This window comes from Antennarius striatus, chromosome 10, assembly GCF_040054535.1.
Source record: "Antennarius striatus isolate MH-2024 chromosome 10, ASM4005453v1, whole genome shotgun sequence".
NCBI lineage: Eukaryota > Metazoa > Chordata > Actinopteri > Lophiiformes > Antennariidae > Antennarius > Antennarius striatus.
Window position 1 is genome coordinate 1,219,039 of NC_090785.1, and position 19,063 is coordinate 1,238,101.

Sequence of the window (19,063 nt, forward strand, 5' to 3'; positions counted from 1 at the left end):
ACAAAACAAACATTTATATCAACCAATAGACACTCAGACTTTACCTGTGTATAATTAATTATATACGAGTTACGTAAACAATGATCAAGAGTGAAAAGAAACGCAAAAGTCACGAGAACACACGAGCTACGTCTTTACTCCACCAACCAGAACGAGATCCGGTCTCACTGATGTCGTATCCATCCGCCAACATGTGGTAAAGAACGAGATCCGGTCTCACTGATGTTGTATCCATCCACCAACACGTGGTAAAGAACGAGATCCGGTCTCACTGATGTCGTATCCATCCACGTGGTAAAGAACGAGATCCGGTCTCTCTGATGTCGTATCCATCCGCCAACATGTGGTAAAGAACGAGATCCGGTCTCACTGATGTCGTATCCATCCACCAACACGTGGTAAAGAACGAGATCCGGTCTCTCTGATGTCGTATCCATCCACCAACCAGCAGTGTTCTCCTGAAGCACGACTCGTATCTCAAATAACTATTTGGAGGAACTATTTTACCTGCTGACTAATACTAGTGAAAGTTCGTAACTTTTGGTCTTATTCCTAAATCAGCAGAGAGAAGCTAACGTTAGCACTAGCTAGCCGGTGAGCGTGACGTACCTCGGGCCTCAGGTCCAGCACCAGGTGTTTGACCACCTTCCCAAACGGTTTGGCGAGCGCCAGCAGCTCGCTCAGCAGGTTGTAGCCCCGCTTGAAGCCGATGACGTTCACCACCCTCATGCCCTGGAAGGAGGAACCGGGTCACAACGCGCCGAGTCAGCCGCTAGCAGCTCCTGTTAACGGCGTAGCTCAGCCAGACAGGAACTGATGACATCACGACAGAGCTGAACACCTCAGACTGTGATGTCATCAGGATGTGGAGGAACCAATAAAAGCACAGAGGAGAACATCCTGGTTCTTACCGCCTTCCTGGAGTCGTCTGCAAAGAAAACAGAAAAACAAACATCAGTGATTCGTCAATAAAAATAATAATTAATCATCATCATCATCAGTACCGATGATGTCAGAGCGTGCGTCTTCATCCTCATCCTCAGCCAGTTCATCCAGCGTCACAAAGTCCTCCATGTTCTCCAGGAAGTCTGGATCCGCCTGAACATAACAAGTTATTGATCTCTGATCACACGTTATTGATCTCTGATCACATGTTATCGATCGGTGATCGTGTCCCACCTCCTCAGCTCCGCCCTCTCCTTCCACCGGATCCGTTGTCGCCGCCTCCTCCTTCACCTCTTCCTTCTCTGTTTCAGCTTCTGTTTGTCCCCCAGGCTCCACCCCTTTTTTGGTGTCGTTCTCAGCCCCGCCCCCATCTCCTGGCACGTCGGTGACCTCATCACCATCAGGAACCTGCGCTCAACGGTCACGTTCGTGTTCAACCGGTCGTCAGACATTAAACCGGTTCCTCATCGCTCGCCTCACCTCCTGCTGGACGTCCTCGCTCTCCTTTGTCTCCTCCTTGCTGTCCTCAGGCTCCGCCCCCTCGGCGTCTCCATCCGCCACCTGCTCCTCCGCCTGATCGTCCGCCTCCATCACCCCGGACACCTCCTCCTCCTGCTCCCCGTCAGCCGAGGGTTTGTCCTCTTGGTCGCCCCCCTCCTTCGCCCCCTCTTTGCTCCTGGAGGTGGACGACGCCCTGGAGGGCGTGGTCCTGGAGGGCGTGGTCCTGGAGGACGTCTTGGATCCAGAGCCGGGCGAGGAGGCGCTCGCTTCACGGCTCCTCGGGGGCCGGTTGTCCCCGGCGGACGCTCCTCTTCTCCGGTTCACACTGAAGCGCAGGAACGGGGATCAGACGGGAGGACACGCCCATCAGTCGTCATGGTAACAGGCGGGACTCACGTGAGGGTCTTGTACTTGGTGCAGATGTTGAGGTGCACCGGCCTCCCCCTGAGGGTCAGCGGGTTGACGGTGTAATACTTCACCAGCATCTCGGCGTCCTCCGGGGTCCCCAGCTGGATGAACGCCTGGAGACACAAACCGACCAATCAGACGGGTCCGAACCGCGGCCACAGCCACACCCCCAACACACACTGAACTGAGATCTGCTGAAATCTTAACAATGTTACCGTTCTGCTGCTCGTGGCAGGAAGTGGAACTACAGTCGTCGGACATGTCGGAGCGTTTGTTCGTATCTCTGAATGTTCGCAAGTTGAGGACGACCTGTTGCGGGCGAGGTGAAGCCTACCTGGTCGTTTAAGAAGACGTGTTTCTCCACCGTGCCGAAGCGTCCGGCGATGGTCAGCAGCTCCTTCTTCTTCTCTGTCTCTTTGGGCAGTTTGGAGAAGAAAACCACCTGACTGCCATGACCTTTGACCTCTCTGATGGGCCGGTCCAACGGCCGCTCCGTCACCCGGTCTTCTTTCTGAGGGTCGGACAGACAGTTAGTGCTGCTGGCTGAGGGGGGTTGTGTTACGGTGTGTGTTGGCAGAGTAGATGTTACCTCCAGAAAGTAGTGCATCCTGGGATGTGCTACAAGAAAAATGTGTGCATCCCATAATAACAGAACATACGGTAGAAGCGACAGAGTTTTACCAAAAATACAATATAAAAACTAAACAAACTTACTTTAAATAATTCTATTAGTGACATCATAACTGTTTAAGTAAAAAGAAAAACGACTAAAATGATTAGTTTTATCAAAATATTAAAGCTGGTAGTCATTTAAAAAAAGTTTTACAAATAAAGATGTAATCGTTTTCACTTTTGTTTTTCATTCAATAGTTTACCTTTAATTCATATATTCTCCTGTGGACACTGCACCAAGCTAACAGAACCTTCACACACATTTAGTAATACCTGTAGTAATATCTGTAGTACTATCTGTAGTACTATCTGTCTCTGTTTCTGCATTAACTTTTGATTGTTTTTCACTCATCGTCTTTCGCTTTTTCTCCAACTTTTGCATCTTTTTCGGAGGAATGGTGATAATCAATCAATCAATCAATCAATCAATCAACCTTTATGTGTGTAGCCCTTAATCCCATCATCAGACGTCTCAAAGCGTTTTAACGGACAGACAAACCCAACAGGACTCTTCTTGTTCTCTGGAGGGTCGAACTAACTCCTCTCTCACTGCAGCATTAAAACCAGCAGACGTGTCGTCGTTTGGTTGATTTTAATGAGGTAGGATCACGCAGGTGAGTCTCGTGACGAGAAACTCAAGATCAAAACATAACGGAGATTTCCGGGTTTGAAATTTAAGTGGAGAAAAGAAAAAATCTGTAAATATTATTGTTGAATGGAAGTGCGTTTAAAGCTTTCCTCTCAGACGCACGCCGTCTGACGATCGTACGTCTCCGTTAAAAACGCAAAGACGCACGCAAACGAGAACACTTATGTTGGGGGGGACCCTCACCTCGATGACCAGGAGGGTCCTGGACAGGTAGAAGGCGATGGGTTTGTTGTAGAGCGTGGCCGGGTGCTGGTTGTAGTAGTTGACCATGTCCTGCGCCTCCTCGTGGCTGCTCATCTCCAGGAAGGCCTTGTTCTTCAGGATCAGGTTCTCCCTCAGGCGGCCGAAGGGTTTGGTGAAGTCCAACAGCGTCTTGTTGCTCAGGGGCTTCCGGTCGTACTTCACCACCACCACCCGGCTCCTCAGCTGAGGACAGAAACCGATCGGCTTCAGTCACGACGGCGTTATCAGAACCGTGAGGCGAGAGAGAAATGGAACGCACCTGATTCTGTCCTGACAGGCCGGAGCCCCCACCTCCTCCTAGAGCGCAAACACACGTTAACGCACACCTCCCACGCGCCGGACGGACACAACGAGTGAACATAATGAGAGTAACGTCTCACCCCAGCTGGAGGACATCCCTCCTGCCCCCGCTGACGACATGGGGGCAGGGCCCAGCAGCCCTGCAGACAGGTTGGGGCCATCCAGACGGCCCCCGCTGGAACGACGACACCACAGATGACAGACTGAACGTTTCTACCGGTAGGGGTTCTGATCGAGTCCCTGGCGTCTTACCTTCTGCTGGAGGACATTCCCGGGTCCCAGTCCGGATACCTGAAACACCAAACCACCGTTAGAACTACAACCAACATGGCCGACGGCGTCTCGGGGGGGTGTGAGACTCACATTTCCAGCAGCATGCGCCTCTTCTCAGCATGTTGGAGTCCGTAGGTGTGCTGCTTCCACTCCTGCACAAACACAACCAATCAGCACCGACCGGATCGGAGCGGCTCGCCCAGACAGGAAGTTGGCCTCGACCCCGCCCTCACACAGAATCTAAGCTCATGACGCTAGCTGCTAACATGGAGTCTGTTTCAGCTAACATTCATACCTGTAGCCCAGCAACGGCCGGCTAATTTTGTTTCAGCCACCTTCAGCTGACGCTAAGCTAACATCTCACATCACTTCAGTCACCTCTCATTACGTTACGGCTAGCGTTTAGCTAAACGTGCCTCCAGAGGTGATTCAGATAGAATTTATCTGGAAGTCAGTTAAAGTCCGTCGTATCACAATCCATCATTATTGATCTGATGGTAGATTTAATACTGTTTATATCAGTGAAGTATTAGTTCTGTATTTCTGATCAGACCTCCAACACAGAACCTGGGATGGACTAAAGCTCCACCTATCAGCTGATGCTGGAGGACTTTAAGACGTCTGGAGAGCGACAGACTAATCGCTGCAGCGCTGAGGATTCGGTTCAGGCTGTAAAAGAACTTAAATGAGGCGAACTGGACCTCCGGTCTCTGGAAGCATGAGGGGGCGAACACGACCTGTGGCGGACCCAAGAGGACAGGAGAGCTGAAACAGTTAACGTTAGCCTGACGGGAGAGGAAGGAGGCTGGATGGTACTCACCACGGTGGAGTGAACGTCAAAGTCACAAAGAGAGCACACGTAGGGCAACATGGTGGGCATCGCTCCCAAGAAGTCTCGAATCTTGCCGTTGGAGGGGGAGCCCATCCTCCTCTGCATGAACGCGGGCTCAGACGAGGGCGCGCCCATGCCGCCGAGCCCGCTGTCGGAACCGCGGCGGGACAGGTCTGAGTACAACCTCTCTCTGCTCCCGCCTCCTCCGCCGCCGCCGAAGCTGAAACCAAAGCCGCGACTGGGGGCGGCGTCCTGAAGGGAACTGAACCCAAAGTCTGCAGAGGATTGGGGCCTGGATGAACTCTGACCCAGAGAAGGTCCTCCCATCCTCCCGCCGTGCATGTCGCCCCAGTTGTCCCTTCCGCCTCGATATGCAGCGTCAGAGGACATGGAGGACGCCGCCCGCCGCTCTCCCGCGTCGCCCTTGCGGTTCTTGAGCTGCATGAGGATCTGAGGCAGCGTCTCCACGCTGATGTCCTCCTCTGGGATCTCGGCCAAAGCGTCCAGGTCAGACGGCGACAGCCCCAAACTGGCAAACAGCTTCATGGTGCTGCCAATGTGGCCGCCACGCTGGGGCATCTGGGAGTCCTGGCTCTCCATGCCACCCCCTCCCACACCCAGACCCCCCACCTGCTGGCCGGATCGCTGCTCGTTGATGCTGAAGTTCAAGGTTTCTGCTGCAGCCAGGAGTCCCCGACCTGCAGCGAAATGTTTCTGACCCCCGTCTCCGACCGGCTTCTGAGACATGACGTCACAAAGAGGAGGCGAGCGTAAGAACGACGCAGGCCGCCCGACCGAGTCTCTGTTTAAGAACGGGGGGGGGTTAATGTCTGGTGCAAAGAGGAAACCTGGCGAAAGCGAAGCGGGAACTCCTCTTCCGTCTTATTCTGGCTGAAACACAACGAGGCAGAGACGTCCGTCAAACGCTGCCTCTACTAAGAAAACAGAAGCCAGAGGAGAGGCGCTGAGCCACACAAACATGTACGGCTGGGTCATAAACGGTCACCTGAGCAGCAGTTAACTGGGAGACATTAAAGAAGGCTAGGAAAGGAGACAGAACAGGTTCAATCATCACCTCAGACCAGGAGGAAGGAACAGATGGAAATATCCTCAGAGGAAAAAACAAAAAGATATCTCTGAGAATCAGCGTAAACGTCACAGAGATGTGATTCATAAAAATAAGCGTCTACGTGAATTAATTTGGACTCAAGTCTGATAAAATCATGGAGGAATGAGAAGATATAACAGTGAAAGAAGGACGAGAACTTTTTCTACCTGGAACCTGAATTAAAGAACAGGGAGGCAGCTGCTGTGTGTCTCCATTAAAATATAGAAAAGCTGTCATCAAGTGCAAATTTGGACGAGTACTGAACCTGGGCTGACAAGCTCCCTAATATTATCAACTAATACGTGTATAACTAATTTAAGAATAAATACGTTTGCAATACTGCATAATAAAAGGAAGAATAAGTTGTAAACATGAAACTAGCCGCTATAGCACACAGCCGAGGAAAACTAGGTAGCTTGAACTACAATTTGCTAACCAACGTAGTTTCAAATCGCGTACTTCCGTCTTCTCCCGCAGTGTAACCATGGAGACCACTGATTTAACTTATTAAAAGGCGTCCTTGGTTCACCCTGAACGCGTCTGTTCTCCCATCACTGATTTATCTTTGACTTCCGCCCATCACGGCTCTACTTCTGTGGTGTTTACTTTAGGAGGGTGGCGCCCCCTACTGCCGTCAAATGCACACTTCAATCATTTCAGTGGATCCGTGTGGGCCACAACTTTTTCCTCAATTCTAAAGGGTTTGTTTCCGTTTCTAGTAGATTTGTATTAAATAACTAGTGTGAAATACATCAGGAGTTTTTATTCTTTAACTTGTATCCGGGGCTCTCGGCTAATACACGATTACTGAGAATGATTAGCTTCGCTGGCGTTAGCATTCCTGCCTTAGCTTTTAATAAGCAGCTGCTAGCGGGTTAACATTATCCCACGTCTGGCCTGTACAAAGCAGGCAGACGTAATTTATTTACTTTATAAATTAAATATAAATATAGAAATATAAAACATAGAACCACCCAACTCTACATAACAAGCCGAAGCTAACGTTAGCATTTATGAATTGGTAATATCCCCGGCCTGTATTATCGTATTGTCTTTAGCATCCCACATGCTTTTGCTATGCAGCAGCTACGCTAGCTCTTCTGCAATCTGAGTTCTATCAACTATTTGACGACGTTTGGTTTTTGTAACAAAAATAAATAATCTTACCTTAACGTTTTCAGACACTTTGTTTATAGCTAGCTAGCTATCCGCTCGAACTGAGAGACCGAGTGTGCTAATCGGCACTGTGGTTTGAACTGCAGCACCAGAGGACGAGAGTTCGGAAGTATCGCGAGATTTCGTCGATCACGTATATTATACATTCAAAGACGTCAGGATATTTCTCGACTGTGCACATAACAATAAATGCTTTGAACTCTGCGAATCCTTTGAGGTATAAATAACACTAAAAAATAAATGTGTTTCCATGCAAGTGATATGAAGTTGGGGATTTCTGCCCGGATATAAGTAGACAGAGTGAGTGGCTCAAAAACACACTTTTGCATAATCTCCATGCTGTATTTATAATACATCTTTTAGAGCATAAAATTAGTGAATTAAGTTAAATATGAAACAAAACTAGTGCTATTAACCTGTATGGACGTTAATATTGACGTTTTCTCATGTTACACCAGGGTTTTGGTATTATATGCCTTATTTTTGGAGTTTAAAAAAATCATAATTTGTCATGGACAGACTTTATTTGATTACAATTTACAATTTATCTGTTATTTTTATATAACTTGTTTCAACTAACACGCTTTGCTACTGCTTGAAGATAAATGGCGCAAAGAATCTTCATTAATCGTTAATTAATTAACCAAAAAACGTTTTGGTCCCTTCACAACGACATAACAACCGGTGCCAGTGTCCGATTCTTCAGGCTTTTGTAGCACGTGAATGCATCACATGGTTTTGTCCAATCACAAGCGAATACAGAGTGACGTAGAATAAGTAAACAAATAGAAGCAGCGCGGCCATGACAGTCTGAGAAGAGGCGGACGGAGTTGATCGTTTTATCGTTCAAATAACAGGATTAATCAGGTAACAGTTGAATCAATAACAAGATAGATTAGATAATTAATGTATTAAAACTCCGCTGTTATCCTTTATTATTCGAATTAACAGTTTTAAACGTCTGTTGATGTTTACCTGTCATCTTCTCGACTGTTAGCCGTTAAAATATCGTGAGCTGGTTGTTAAACCGAGACATTGCGACAAAAACCGACATAAAGTGTTTCAATTTGATCCAAATGTAATTAATTTTTACATCTTTTTATTTTTAACTTTTGGATAAGACATCTTGTGACGTTTCCAAGATGTGGTGGGCGTGGCTTGAGTACATTCTGTCCTAGTTATGAAGTGTCCTACTTCTGAAGCTACTATGGTGACGCCACGACTAACCCTAACCCTCCTCTCCCGCTGTTTTTACAAGTGGGAACAAATAGGAATTCTAAAAAAAAATGTATTAAATATATCTTATATGACTTAATCAAATTAATAAGTATTTACAGCTCACAATGAAAAAATTATAGATGGCCAGACTAAATAACTAGTCTTAATATTCCGGTTGGATCATGTGACGCTCATCTCTTCCTGTGCCGTAGTTACGCTGACTGGATCGACCAATCAGGATGAAGGACGTGAGTCTGAGCGACATTCTCTCCAACACGACGACCGGCAGCGAAGCGATCCTGATGGAGCCGAGCGAGTCTGAGGGGGAGCCGTTCGCCGAGTACCTGTGGATGGAGCACGAGGAGGAGTTCGACCGGGAGGTGAGGGGCGGGACACACGCCGGGCGCCCGCGCTAAAACGTCACGAAACAGGAAGTGCGTTCTGTCGGACTCCAGGTAGATGATTTTCACTCTTTGTGTCTCCAGGTGGAGGAGCAGCTGTGGGAGGAGGAGTTCATTGAGCAGTGTTTCCAGGAGCTCCTGGGGGGCGAGGAGGAGGAGGATGAGGAAGGGCAGTGGGTGTGGTTCTCCTCATCAGGGGAACTCCAGTCCCCCACCCTCACACACCTGCAGGAGCAGATCAGCCTGTTGGTCCTGGACAAAGACCTCGACGCCAATCTGGACGTCGCGGTGAGTTCATGGTCAGCTGCTGTCGTTGCCGTGGAAACCGTCCCAACGCAGAACATTCGTCGATGTTGATCTGTTTGCGTCAGCTGATGTTTGCTTCTGTCCACAGGTGAACAGCAGTCTGAACCCCAACGCCAAGGTGTTCATCCCAGGGATCCAAAGACACGTCATGTGACCCCCGAGACTCCGCCTCTGTGACATCATCGATGTGATGTCGGCCGTTTCTCCAGTCGTTGCCACTGACTCGTTGCCAAAGCTCACCCGCGTCGAAAGAAGCTTCAACGTTCCTGCCGCACTTTTAGAAACGTTCGTGTTCAGACGTTCGTGTAGAACCGATCTGCTCCGTGTGTCTCTGAGCTCAATAACTCAACGTCTTTCCCAGAATTCCTTGTGGTTTTGGGGCCCAGCTGATGGTGCTGCTCTGCTGCCTCCTGATGTTTTACTAAATAATGTGTTTTCAAAATGAAATGTTTCAAACAGCTTCTATTTTTTCTTAACCTATTTGAAAATAAATGTCTAAGAAGAAAAAGTCACTTGTGCTTATTATTTATTGTGTTTAATTATTACAGTAATCCTTCATTCCTCGCGGTTAATGCTAAAATGCATTTACAGCTTATTTTTTATTTTATTATTTAATGTAATGTAAATTGTAATGTAAATGTTTCTGAACCCCCCCCATACTGATGTTAAAGCACCCACTGTCTGTATTACCTTTAAAACACTGATAGACTGTTTAAAGCACTTTTCTATCAAAGAAAAGTGTTTCTTTACTGTATATATAAATATAACCTACATTATTATTTGATATTATTATACATTATTTAATATGGGTGTCTATGGATTCTCTGGATTTCATCTGAACTTTTCACCTTTTTATTCTATATCACTGCTTCAAACATTCTTTCAATCTGTTCCTCAAGCATCTGGTTGTTTTCATGACTCGGAGGGTCGGGTAAAAACGACCCGGCGAGGCTGATGGGATGTTTTTTTCTGTGCTTCTTCCTCGCTTAACCTCATACAGCCAAAACCAACCCACCTTACCTGGAGTAACTGGAGGTTCATCGGGGGGGAACTCGTTCCTGAGGAGGATCCGTCACGTCCTGACGCCACATGGAATCTACGACAGAAAACACTCAGAGTCTCTTATAGCATTTTGGGGGGCGTCCAATCACAGTTCCAGGCTGGAATTCACTGAACTCCTGAGGGACACCCCTGTTTTCACAAGCGTTTAACTGAAAATCTCAAACTGAAAAATGACGTCAGGTATTGAAAACAAATCAACAAGAAACTTTTTGAAAAACTTTTATTATTCCAGATTCAGTAAGTCAGAAAACACTGAGAACATTTCGTGGTTGAAGATCCTTTAGTCCTTCAGATCCAGATGGTTCTCACACTTCTTCTTTTTGGATCTGCATTCCTCCAGCTGGGATGTCCAGGTCTTCTCCGTGTTCGCCTACTCCTGCTCCATCTGCAGCAGAATGTTCTCCAGAGCTTCCATCTGCTGGTGGAGGAACTCCTTCTCCTGCCTCCACAGGTTCTCTTTGGCCTCTGACTCCTCTTCCTTCTTCTTCAGGATCATCCTCAACTTCTTGGTGTGCTTCAGGAGCGACAGGTTCTCCTGCTGCCAGTACACCCAGCTGGCATCTAGATGATCCTCAGCCTTATCCAGAAGATCCTTCATGGCGTCCATCTGCTCCAGCAGGCGAGCCTCGTAGGACGCCCTCGCCTGCTGGAGATCTTCCTCCAGACCTTCGTTCACCAACTTGATCCTGTCCAGCTGGGCCTGGAGGACGGCGATGCAGGACGTCTGCTCCTCCAGGCAGGTCTGAGTCATCCAGAACATCTCAGCGAGGGCTTCCAGCTGGGCCTTCAGACCCTCCACCTTCACTGAGTCCTGCTGCCGGTTCTGAGCCAGCAGACCACAGACCTCCTCCTGGAGCCAGGAGAACCCCCCTTTCTGCTGCCTGACCTGCATCAGGAGGGCCGTTGGCACCTCCGCCTCAACCTCCAGGCGGATTCTCCCCGCGCTTTCATCGATCTGGACGGAGCTTCTGGTCGCCTCCCACCTCAGCTGCTCCTGCAGGAGTCGGAGCTTCACGTCTTTGTTTCTCCTCTTCCTCATCGATGCTGAAGCTCCGGGGCCCTCAGGGTGTCTGATGGGATCCTCAACCCAACTGGGGTCCCTTTTACAACATCACAATGTGCTTTGAAGTCCATTATGACATCATCACCAAAGGTCGTCTTTCATCTGTCGTTGCTAGGATACCAGTTTGTGTCAGAGCGGCCTGATTTTTATTCATTCGTTCATTATCAAAACTGATCCGTCCAGCTGGACAAACACACACACACGCACGCACGCACGCACGCACGCACGCACGCACGCACGCACACACACACACACACACACACACACACACACACACACACACACACACACACACACACACACACACACACTGATTTGGTATAGTCCAAACTAGTGCACCTTGTTCCCATTAGACTCCACCAGAAACAAAAGCTGGGAATAAACTGGTTTTGACTTTATTTGACATAATGCAGTATTTAGAACGAGTGACTTATTATTTAGTCCAAGACATCTGAGCTTTCCTAAAGTCTAACTATTTTGTCTCATTTCCAGAAATCTGACCAAGAGAAATTCTCTGACTGCACTGGAAATAAATGTGACTTTTTTCTAGTCTTAATCAACTCAAAACTGGTTTTATTTTACTTTCCCTTCATTCTGCCATCTTTATTATCACATATAGGTCAAATTAACTTGACTTTAGAAAATATATTTTTGCTGTTTTTACCAAACTTCGTCATATTCAGTTCCTCCATTGCTGCCCCCACCCATGTCACCACGACAACGCACTCAGGCATTGTGGGAAACGGCTCCCTCTGCTGGAGCTCTCCATCCCTCTGTCTTCCTCCCTTTCATCTCCTCTCATGGAGAGGAACAAGAAGCGTTCGCTGACATCAAGGCGAAAACGGAAGGACAACTTGGGGCGATATCAAAGACCCGATCATCTTCAAAAACCACCGTTTCTTATAAAAGCGAGGGACAGTCTTGACTTGCGATCGTATGACTTCCGAACAAGCAATTATGAATCTGTTTCCTCAAAGCGAGGAGAGCAGCCTCCAGCTCGTCCCATCATGCACCAGCAACGCACACGCCAGGGCGGCCGACACGAGCAGCATCGCTGAAGGTGACTGCATGTTTTGCCAACACATGAAGGCGTGTGAAAGACAGTTGTTTCAGAGACTGGAGGAGCTGGACATCGAAGAGGAACATCTGGACAAGGATATCGCAGCGCTGGAGGTCAAAACTGCAGAGTTCGAACACGAGAAAGCGCTGATCACGCAGAACAGCATCGGAGAACATGAGGTGCTACAAGAGATGTACAACTTCCACTTGAAAGACCTCCGGAAGCTCCAAGATGAGTATAATGACGTGGATAAAAGGTACGACCAAGTCAAAAGCGAGGACGACGTGCTCGGGGAGCAGATTAAAAAAATGGTTGAAGTGATGACGCTGAAAGCAAAGAGTCAAGAGGACAAACCTTCATCAGCATCGTCTTTGGACAAATCCAGAAGTTCTGAATCGATCACTATTTCTGTTCCGAAAAAACAGGTGAAACAAATCGGACGTGTTGCTCCAGAGGAATTTGTTGAAGCAAATCCTTCATGTGTTGAAGGAGAACTCTTAGCATCACCTGTTCCAGACGAATCTCAACCTCAAAAAAAGAGAAAACTGTTTCGGTATAAGAAATTAGGGAGATCCATGAGAAAAAATATCAGCCTCAAATGACAGAGTTTCAGGGTTTGACCGGCGAAGGAGGCCAAGAAAACAAGTCCCCTTCACGACCCGGGTCCAAACTAACAGCAGACACATCTGAGCTGGCGCCTCATCCGATGTGCATCCCACTGCTCTCCCACTTGTTTATCATTAATTATTTTTATATTATTTTTGTATAATAATCATGCAGATATCCAGTTTTTTAGTCGTTTTGTTTGCGCTAGTTTTTTTGTTCTTGCTCTCAAAAACTCCGTGGGTGAATTGTTTACCCGGGAACAGCTGATCAAAGTCAGGCCTTGTCCAGGAATGTAGACAGGTTTTTATAAAATGAACATTTTTCCCTACCAATTAGAAAAAAGAAATCTCCATCCACACATAACCACAAAAATTTAGCGATAAAGACGTCTACAAGCACGACACACCATACGGCGGCAGTGGCTCCTCAAATTCTATCCAATCAGAACTTTCCGTCTTTTGTCATAATTTCCACAAAAACATGAAAGATGGCGTCATATATGTTTGTATCGACCGAAAAGGAGGGAGAATTGCTCCTGAACATTATTTCAGAATTCAACAAGGAGTCACTGCCGACATTCATCTGAGTCTTATGTTCAGAAATGAGGTTCAGGCCTGGAACATGCAGGACAGTACCGCTGTCTGTGTGCTTCTGCTCGACAGGTGGGGAACAAGTGTAGAACACAGGAAATCCAAAGGCCTGGAAATCCCGCCCCCACTTCAGGTCGACTGTGACTGCAGATTCTGTCTGTCTCTCTCTCTATCCTGTTGTGTTTCCTTTCCCACCCAACCGGTCAAGGCGGATGACCACCCTCCAGAGTCTGGGTCCTGCCCGGGGTTTCTTCCTCAATGAGGGAGTTTTTCCCCGCCACTGTCGCTCTGTTGGGTTTCTCTGTCTCTTAAAAGTGCTTTGAAATGTCTGTTGATGTGATTATGCGCTATTAAAAATAATGTCAGCTTATGTTGGAGATGGAATAGACTCTTGTTCCGTCCACTTTACACATCTACTTGGTATTGCAGCATCTCCTCTGCCATGCGCTGATCCTCAGATCTGGAGACATTGGTGGAGCTCAGTTGGACTCTCTTACTATTGTGTTGGAGAGGACATTGTCCAAACCAAGGGTGGTCTTGGACTAGGAGTTCCGCCCACTGCACAGGACACTGGACTAAGGAGTACCTTCAGTAGCAGGATGACCTGTCCTAAACATACGACTGAACGCCACAGGAAGTCTCTCCTGTGTGTCGTCATCAAGTTGTATAACGCCTCAGTTTAACACTTAGTGATGAGGAAGAATGAAGCAGCAGTAAATGTGTGTATGTGTATGTTTATTATTATACTGTCTTAGACCAATCAATAAAGGATTTTGATTCTGATTACCGTTTCCTATATGTACCTACTGCATCAGCTCAGGCCCAACTGGAAACTTTGGCCCCGATACCCAAGATTCCTCCTCTATCAGTCATTTACAACAAAAGACGAACCCTGGTGAAAAAAAAGGTTTAATAAACTAATAAAATAACTAATGGTATGGGATTTGAGTTAATGCGCCAAGAAAAAGATTTATTGGTTTCATTATTATTATTTATTATGTAGGTATAATAGTCACACTATAGAAACAATATCTGAAAAAATGGTGGGTGTGAATGTTGTCTATTTTTTTCTGTTTTCATTACAAAGATAATAAAATTTTCCCTTTACGATTATTGGCTTCACCTTAGTGGGAGCAATAGAATCCATAACATTTAGCATGTTAGCATTAAGGCTAGTGACCAGCTCATTGAATCAACGACAATAATACAGTCTAAACCCACAGATCACAGATAGCAGGGCTCGTGCAGCAGGGGGCTTGTTCTTTTTTCCGTATTAAAGTAAAGTGTAATTGCACATCCACTACAGTAGAGGGAGGTGTTAAGGTATGCGCATACTAGGTTTTTTTTTTGCGTACACACAGCCCAGAGCAGGAGATGTGAAGTCCAGTGAACAAATGCTCAAGAAACACCATGGAAAAATATTAAATTGGAATGAAAAGACACGTGCTCTAACTTTGACGTGACTGTTTCTTTGCACATATATGCAAAGAAACATATAAAGCTCTTCATTAAGTCATCAGACATTCCAAAGTGCTTTAACAGACAGAGAAACCCAACAGAACCCTCCAGAGTAAGCACAAGCAACAGCGGCAGGGAAAAACTCCTCACATTGAGGAAGAAACTGCAGGCAGGACCCCGACTCTGGAGGGCGGTCTTCCACCTTGGCCGGTTGGGTGTATGGTGGTTCACAAGGGGGTTCCACTCATTTGATGCCAGCTTTTTTAAATTAATGTTTAGGTTGTGCACAAAATAATGTTGGACGGTCGTGTCCTTTAGCGAGACAAGCTGCTCACACACCTGAACAACATCTTTCTACAGTCTGATGAGGAACTTTATTGAATTGTTTTGTCAAAACTTGTTGACATGTTCAAAATGGGTTGAAGCTTTCTCTTGGTTGTTGCTGTATGTACAACCACCAGATTCTGGCCCCGCCCTTCAACATCATGTCTTTACTATCACATGTCGACGACATGATTCAATATCACTGTATTTCACATTCTGTATTGTATTATAATCCTTTTCTCTGCCTCGGGGGTCACAGGTCACGAGACTAACACACTTGGTCACACACTCACACCTTTGGACAAATGGTGTAATCAATTCACCTGAATTGCATATTTTTGGGATGTGGGAGGAGGCCGGAGTACCCGGAGAGAACCCACGGGGAGGAAACACACTGTTAGAAATCAACTAAATAAAGTATCTGTCTGTCTGTCTGTCTGTCTGTCTGTCTGTCTGTCTGTCTGTCTGTGTCTGTCTGTCTGTGTCTGTCTGTCTGTCTGTCTGTCTGTCTGTCTGTGTGTGTGTGTGTGTGTGTGTGTGTCTGTTTGTCTGTGTCTGTCTGTCTGTCTGTCTGTCTGTCTGTCTGTCTGTCTGTCTGTCTGTCTGTCTGTCTGTGTCTGTCTGTCTGTGTCTGTCTGTCTGTCTGTCTGTCTGTCTGTGTCTGTCTGTCTGTCTGTCTGTCTGTCTGTCTGTCTGTGTCTGTCTGTCTGTCTGTGTCTGTCTGTGTGTGTCTGTGTCTGTCTGTCTGTCTGTGTGTGTGTGTGTGTCTGTCTGTCTGTCTGTCTGTCTGTCTGTCTGTCTGTCTGTCTGTCTGTCTGTCTGTCTGTCTGTCTGTCTGTCTCTGTCTGTCTGTCTGTCTGTCTGTCTGTCTGTCTGTCTGTCTGTTTATATTGTATTTAATATTTCATGTTAGATTACGAGGGTAGATTCTACCGTTGCCGTTTGGAGCTGCGGTGTTTGGGGGCGTGACCTTCCCTGCTTCCCCCTATTAGTTTCAACCTCCGAAGACTTTTTATCACTGTGTTCCCAAATTTGTTGTTCCTAGACACTTCACGCTTTTTTTTAGGTTGTGTTTCCTTCTTCGGAACAGACATTTTTGTTGCTGATTGTTTCTCTCCACGCCAGGAATCAACTGCGTCAAACCATTCTTCTGAACCAGAGGAAGAATCTGACCCAGCCGCTTTTGATTGGGGCAAAGATGTTGATGAAGGTTCCTCCTCAGTCTTTTTATCAGTCTTTTTGTTCTGCATCACTGCTTCAAACATTAATTTATCTCCTATTCTGACTTGGTCGTAAGTTTTAAGCAGGTAACCATGTTCAGCTTGGTGCCTTCTGAATTTCCTCACGTGTACGTCGTACATCTTCTTTATCGCTTCCTGTCCACTGAGCTCTTCTACGTCCATCTCTCCGAGTCTCTGAAGCAACAGTCTTTCGTACGCTTCCATCTCTTGGCAAAATGTACAATCACCCAAAGCTTTGCTGCTCGTGTTGATCGGCCCTGCATGTTCGTTGGCGGTGCGCGATTTGACAGGACGCCGTATGCTCTCCGCAATATCTTCCAGGTCGTCACCATAAATCAAACCCATTGACTGATTTGAAGTCGTACAAGCGGAAGACAAGACCGTCCCTCTCCTTTATAAGCAGTGGTGGTTGTGAAGATGACGTGGGCTTTGATGTCTTTCAACATACTTTGATGTTGTCCTTTGATGTCAGCAATCCTGAAATGAGTTTGGAGAGCTCCTGAAGAGGCCGCTGTTTCCCACAATGCAATAGTGCGTTGTCTTGGAAACATGGGTTTATGACAAGCTTATTCAATAATTTCCTATCACTGTTTCTGATACATATTGATTTATTGATGATTTGGAACAATTTTTTTTGAAAACTTGAACACTCATGAACGTGTCTCCATAATGAAACCATAGCAACCGTAGTTCAGACTGGGGTGTTCTTTGGGAGTGAATTGAAGACACCCAAACTTCACTTTAATGAACGGCGTTTCCTGTCTGAGACCGTCTCCTGCAGTACGTCACAACCCAACCTGTCACATTTGGGATCAACTTGACATCCAAGTCCATCTGCAACGTCCTCCCATCTCTTGGCCCAGTCATCCCAGTGGGGGGAGAGATGGTCCCAGAATGGAGGGATGAGGCTGATGGAACCATTCCTGGTTGCTACGGACAACGTGTTCACATCACTGTTACCTGGAAGCGCGTCGTGAAGAGGGCCGTTTATCTCCACCTTTCATTCTCTGCGTTAGTCTTTGAAATTTTTGTCTCATTGTGCTCCCAAATTTATTGCGGGACACTTTCCTCTTTATTTTATGTGGCGTTTCTTTCTGTGGAATGATTGTCGGTAATGGTTTCTCTTTGATCACTGACCCCGTTGATTCAAAGCTTTTTTCTGAACCAAAGGGAGAACCTGATCCTGACCCAGACTTCTGTGATTGGGGTGAAGGTGATGGTGATTCCTGTTCCTCCTCAGTGTCTTTGCTCTTTATTGCTCCAGACGTTAATTTATCCCCTTTTTTGACTTGTTCATAAGTTTTAAGCAGGTATCCATGCTGAGCTTTGTGCCTTATGATTTTTTTCATGTGTACGTCATACATCTTCTTTATGTCTTCATATCCACCGAGCTCGTCTTCGTCCTGCTCCTCAAGTTTCTGACGCAACCGTCGTTCATACGCTTCAAACTCTTGGCAAAACGAACAATCACCCGGAACTTTGCTCATCGCGTCAACAAAACCTTCTTCTGAACCAGAGGAGAAACCTGATTCAGAAGCTTCTGATTGGGATGAGGATGATGAACATTCATCCTTATAATCCTGGTCATCAAGCTTAGCTTCGAGCTTTCTGAATACAAATGAAAATTTCTGCACGTATAAGTCGTTCAGATCCTCTATTGCTTCGTGTTCACTGGCAACGTTTTGTATGAACAGTGATTTCTCAACTTCAAGCTCTTCGAGTCTGTTCTGCAGCTCCGGGGTCTCGTCCAGGTCTTCAATCTCAAAGTCCAGCTCTTCAAGTCGCTGAAGCAACAATATTTCATACTCTTCCATGTCTGGGCATGGAAGAGTACCATCATCTGAAGGTTCGTCGCTCGCGTCGGTCGGCCCAGCATGATTGTTGTTTGTGGGCAATCTCTTAACTTTGAAAAAGGTATTACGCCATCTATTAACAACTGATTGACGATATGATAGATTGTCATGGTGTATCTGATCTCCCTCCTGATCATTTGAACCCATAATTTCTTGTTTAGACGTCATACAATCACAAATTAAGACCGCCCCTCCCTTTTATAATCCGCGGTGGTTTTGAAGATGATCGGGGCTTTGATGTCTTTGTCCTACATTGTTGTCCTTTCATGTCAGCGAGCGCTGAGATGATGTGATTCTCACTTTACAGATAGAAAGCTTCAGAGTTCCCGGAGAGGCAGCCGTTTCCCACAATGCCAGAGCGCGTTTTCGGGATAACATGTGTGGGGTTTGAGTTCCTGAAACTTTCGATTTGCATTGAATGACTGCCTGAAAGGACTTACAACATTTACGACTTGTGCTTTCTTTATATCCAGCTTCTGATTTGATCTATGGTCTTTTTTTATGGTTGTAGATGCTAGTTGTTCACGTTACGCCACTCGATGAAGGGGCGAAAAAAACAAAACTTTTCTGTGTCCTCTCTCATGGAGTGAACCCAGAGTGACCACTAGAGGTCGTGGTAGTCTCACAGTGGTAGCAGGAGAGATACAGATAGTGCAGTACCAGAGATAGACAGCAGAAGGCGCCACAGACCGTATATCAAACGGACGATTTTGTCGAAATTTAGATTATAAATACAGTTCAGGGTATTTTACGTTAATGTCTGCAAGTCCGACA

The 19,063-nt window shown here is 46.6% G+C and overlaps 3 protein-coding genes across 5 annotated transcripts in view; 1 reads left to right on the top strand and 2 right to left on the bottom strand.

Moving 5' to 3' along the window:
* Positions 1-7,207, bottom strand: part of matr3l1.2 (matrin 3-like 1.2) — a 10,218-nt gene extending 3,011 nt beyond the window's left edge. The window contains exons 1-14 of one of the 2 annotated variants that reach the window (XM_068324859.1): positions 7,099-7,207; positions 4,812-5,714; positions 4,082-4,143; positions 3,971-4,009; positions 3,799-3,893; positions 3,678-3,715; positions 3,359-3,601; positions 2,189-2,365; positions 1,843-1,967; positions 1,426-1,771; positions 1,180-1,353; positions 1,005-1,098; positions 912-928; positions 610-732 (exon numbers count right to left, since the gene is read on the bottom strand). In XM_068324859.1, the coding sequence (XP_068180960.1) occupies positions 610-732; positions 912-928; positions 1,005-1,098; positions 1,180-1,353; positions 1,426-1,771; positions 1,843-1,967; positions 2,189-2,365; positions 3,359-3,601; positions 3,678-3,715; positions 3,799-3,893; positions 3,971-4,009; positions 4,082-4,143; positions 4,812-5,570 (2,292 nt within the window). In that variant the 5' untranslated portion in view covers positions 5,571-5,714; positions 7,099-7,207. Of the gene's footprint in view, positions 1-609; positions 733-911; positions 929-1,004; positions 1,099-1,179; positions 1,354-1,425; positions 1,772-1,842; positions 1,968-2,188; positions 2,366-3,358; positions 3,602-3,677; positions 3,716-3,798; positions 3,894-3,970; positions 4,010-4,081; positions 4,144-4,811; positions 5,759-7,098 lie in introns of both variants that reach the window. The other variant, XM_068324860.1, reaches the window with a different exon arrangement.
* Positions 7,208-7,878: 671 nt separating this feature from the next.
* Positions 7,879-9,557, top strand: LOC137602349 (polyadenylate-binding protein-interacting protein 2-like). Its single transcript, XM_068324969.1, has 4 exons — positions 7,879-7,974; positions 8,538-8,705; positions 8,811-9,014; positions 9,121-9,557. The coding sequence occupies exons 2-4, from the start codon at positions 8,565-8,567 to the stop codon at positions 9,184-9,186; spliced, it is 411 nt and encodes a 136-aa protein (XP_068181070.1). The 5' UTR covers positions 7,879-7,974; positions 8,538-8,564; the 3' UTR covers positions 9,187-9,557.
* A 348-nt stretch (positions 9,558-9,905) lies between these two features.
* The window catches only part of LOC137602348 (GRIP1-associated protein 1-like), a 79,566-nt gene continuing 70,408 nt past the window's right edge, over positions 9,906-19,063 (bottom strand). For both annotated transcript variants that reach the window (XM_068324967.1, XM_068324968.1), the window contains one exon: positions 9,906-11,268. In XM_068324967.1, the coding sequence (XP_068181068.1) occupies positions 10,465-11,133 (669 nt within the window). In that variant the 5' untranslated portion in view covers positions 11,134-11,268 and the 3' untranslated portion in view covers positions 9,906-10,464. The remainder of the gene's footprint in view (positions 11,269-19,063) is intronic.